Raw genomic sequence first — 2,469 nt, 5'->3', positions numbered from 1 at the left:
GAAAACCATAAGTGAGTTTGATTTTGCAAGAGAATGTCCCTGCGACAAGTATTTTGATCTGGCGGACATCGTGCTTATTGTGGTTGGTTAATGTGTATAATTGTATGGGCATTTCTGACTGTGCAGTATACTCTTAAGTTTAACCACTTTCATGATACTGCTACGGATCGCTTTATTAGACCACTGTTGTATACATATCAGAGTTTATGTTAATATAGAGTCGCGTAGAGAGGATTCGCTAGTAAACGGTTTGATAATGCGTACCGTTGCTGGTTTGCATACCTGTATACGTATAATGATGACTCCACGATGGTTCTTAGCTTCTTATCCAGCAACTCCTATTCGAACATAACAACTATTCGAAACAGTCGATACGGGCAAAGGTAATGCAATAAGGACGCAAATCGCTGATTTTCGTGAGTAGCAACAGGGTACTGGTACAGCAAAAGATCGTAATGTTTGGGAAGTAGTGCGAATTCAACAGTAAATCACTTCTCTTCAACGTGACAATTTTTTACCGTGTATCATTAGATATAGTTTTCTAAATAATATACTGAAATAAGAACCATGGTATTTAATACCAAGAGGCGAACCAGTCGCAGGCTGAAAACCTCTCAAATAAAGAATTATTAATTATTAAATAATGATAATTTCGTACCATTTTGCTGAAAACGCTTGCTTTTTGAAAGTACCATAAAAAAGCCATTCAAATTTACCATTTTTCATGGTAATGCCTAGTAATTTTGACTAAGATTCTGTTATTTTTGTTCTTCATACGGCTAACGCCGAAAGTAACGTAAAATAATTTTTTAGCTATTCTAGCAAAATTCTAGCTATTTAAACAATTTAATCACTACATCTGATAATTTCATATTATTGAAATGGTAGAGTTTTGTCTATAAGAAAAATTTGCAACTGTCGAGAATCAGGGACTGTTTTGAACATGGTGCTTGCACGATAGCCCAAATTCAATGGTACCTTTTCTTAATTTTACCCTCTACTAGAGATGGTCGGGTAGCGGAAAATTTACCCGAAACCCGCACCCGTACCCGTACCCGCCGGGTTCGGGTATTGAAAAAAAATAATTTGCGGGTTCGGGTCGGGTACGGGTTCTTAATTCTTGTTTTTGAAACCGGGTACGGGTCGGGTCGGGTATCTCTATTGACCACATTTAACACTAAAGATGGTCGGGTACCCGGGCCCGTCCCGTACCCGTCGGGTTGCGGTCGGGTTCGGGTTTCAAAAATAGCAAACTTGCGGGCTCGGGTCGGGTACGGGTCTTTAATTTTTTTCTTAATCGGGTACGGGTCGGGTTCGGGTATTCAAATTTTCATACCCGACCATCTCTACCTACTCTCAAATATGGTAACAGTTACATCGATCTTTGCTTCAATATAGAAAAATTCGCCTTGCTTTTAGCAGCTGCAACAGAACAAAACTACCCATGCATCTGTTTATTGAAACTTTCTAGCAAAACATTTTAGGAGTTAACCTACATACAAAATAACATGAACCTAATGCCGCCCATTCGCAGCTTAGTCTACCTATTACTTGTATCGTTCAACAGATAAACTAAAGCTTTCGTGATAATGCTGGATCGCTCTGGTTCAACTTTGTCGTCGCCTTCCGACTTGGTGGCTCTATAAAAGACTTCGTTTTCAATCACATTCAACGCTTTCGTTATTAGCCCAGAATTACCACTGACAGCCGATTTACTAGCGATATCTTGAGGTCTATCAGGTATGTATAATGGTTGTTCCGAACTGTTTCTTTTGCTTGTCAAATCGGTAAGGATCTTAGGTTTCCAAGAGGACTTTGATTCTACAATAGAGTGATTAGTAATAAGAGTAACATTAATAATTAATATCTCGCTGTGACAAACCTAAGTCTGCGACAACTCGTGCCATTTCTCGTATTTGCGTGTCTTGACGTTGAATCTGAAAAACTAACTCGTTGATTGTTGCTTGTAATTCTAACTTTTCTTGAAGTGCCAATTCTTCTTTATTTGCTTCTTTGCGCACTTGTCTGAAAAATAATAATCGATATCGTTTACATCAAGAAACCTCTAAATAAGCATTCTGGTTACCTCTGGTACTCCATTAAGAGTAATCCAGCTCCGATAGTAAAAATTACTATTTCTCCCAACAAATTAGCTCCCAACTCGATAGCCATCGCTTCGTTTAGCACCGGTACGTTGGTCGGTTTTCCCAGGTTCATAGCCCACATTTTGGTTTTAACCTCCATCCAGTTATAGAATTGGGCCGGTGGCATACACACATATTTACGAAAGAAAGGACTGTTCTTTGCTCGTTCCTTTAGCAAAGATGCGATCGGCTTGGAAATTTGCTTCATAGCTAGCACACCAAGTTTGGCAGCTGGAAATGCACCCACAACCATTTTAGCTGTTTTGAGTTATTTGAACCTGTAACTATTCGTAGAATTTCACTTTGAAAAATGCCTAGTTTTATT

At 39.0% G+C, this 2,469-nt stretch overlaps 1 protein-coding gene across 2 annotated transcripts; it reads right to left on the bottom strand.

The window, feature by feature from the left end:
- Window positions 1-1,329: 1,329 nt before the first annotated feature.
- Window positions 1,330-2,469, bottom strand: LOC128745123 (putative OPA3-like protein CG13603). Of its 2 annotated transcripts, XM_053842116.1 has the most exons (4): window positions 2,087-2,469; window positions 1,883-2,025; window positions 1,699-1,821; window positions 1,330-1,640 (listed from the first exon to the last, which is right to left on the bottom strand). In XM_053842116.1, exons 1-4 carry the CDS (start codon window positions 2,395-2,397, stop codon window positions 1,573-1,575), a joined length of 645 nt encoding a protein of 214 aa, XP_053698091.1. In that variant the 5' UTR covers window positions 2,398-2,469; the 3' UTR covers window positions 1,330-1,572. The 2 variants fall into 2 exon arrangements, with proteins under 2 accessions (XP_053698091.1, XP_053698090.1); XM_053842115.1 differs by having other exon boundaries at window positions 1,331-1,821.

This window comes from Sabethes cyaneus, chromosome 1 (assembly GCF_943734655.1).
Source record: "Sabethes cyaneus chromosome 1, idSabCyanKW18_F2, whole genome shotgun sequence".
In the NCBI taxonomy this organism is placed as follows: domain Eukaryota; kingdom Metazoa; phylum Arthropoda; class Insecta; order Diptera; family Culicidae; genus Sabethes; species Sabethes cyaneus.
The sequence above is the reverse complement of the archived record's forward strand: the minus strand, read 5'-3'. Positions and strand labels throughout refer to the sequence as shown.

What these genes read in the sequence shown, in the direction of transcription:
- LOC128745123 (XM_053842115.1), bottom strand. Translation starts at nt 2,397, where the DNA reads ATGGTTGTGGGTGCATTTCCAGCTGCCAAACTTGGTGTGCTAGCTATG. An exon ending in CTCTTAATGGAGTACCAGAG is followed by an intron (nt 2,026 to 2,086) that starts GTAACCAGAATG and finishes ATTATTTTTCAG; the next exon opens with ACAAGTGCGCAAAGAAGCAA. An exon ending in ACGAGTTGTCGCAGACTTAG is followed by an intron (nt 1,822 to 1,882) that starts GTTTGTCACAGC and finishes ACTCTATTGTAG; the next exon opens with AATCAAAGTCCTCTTGGAAA.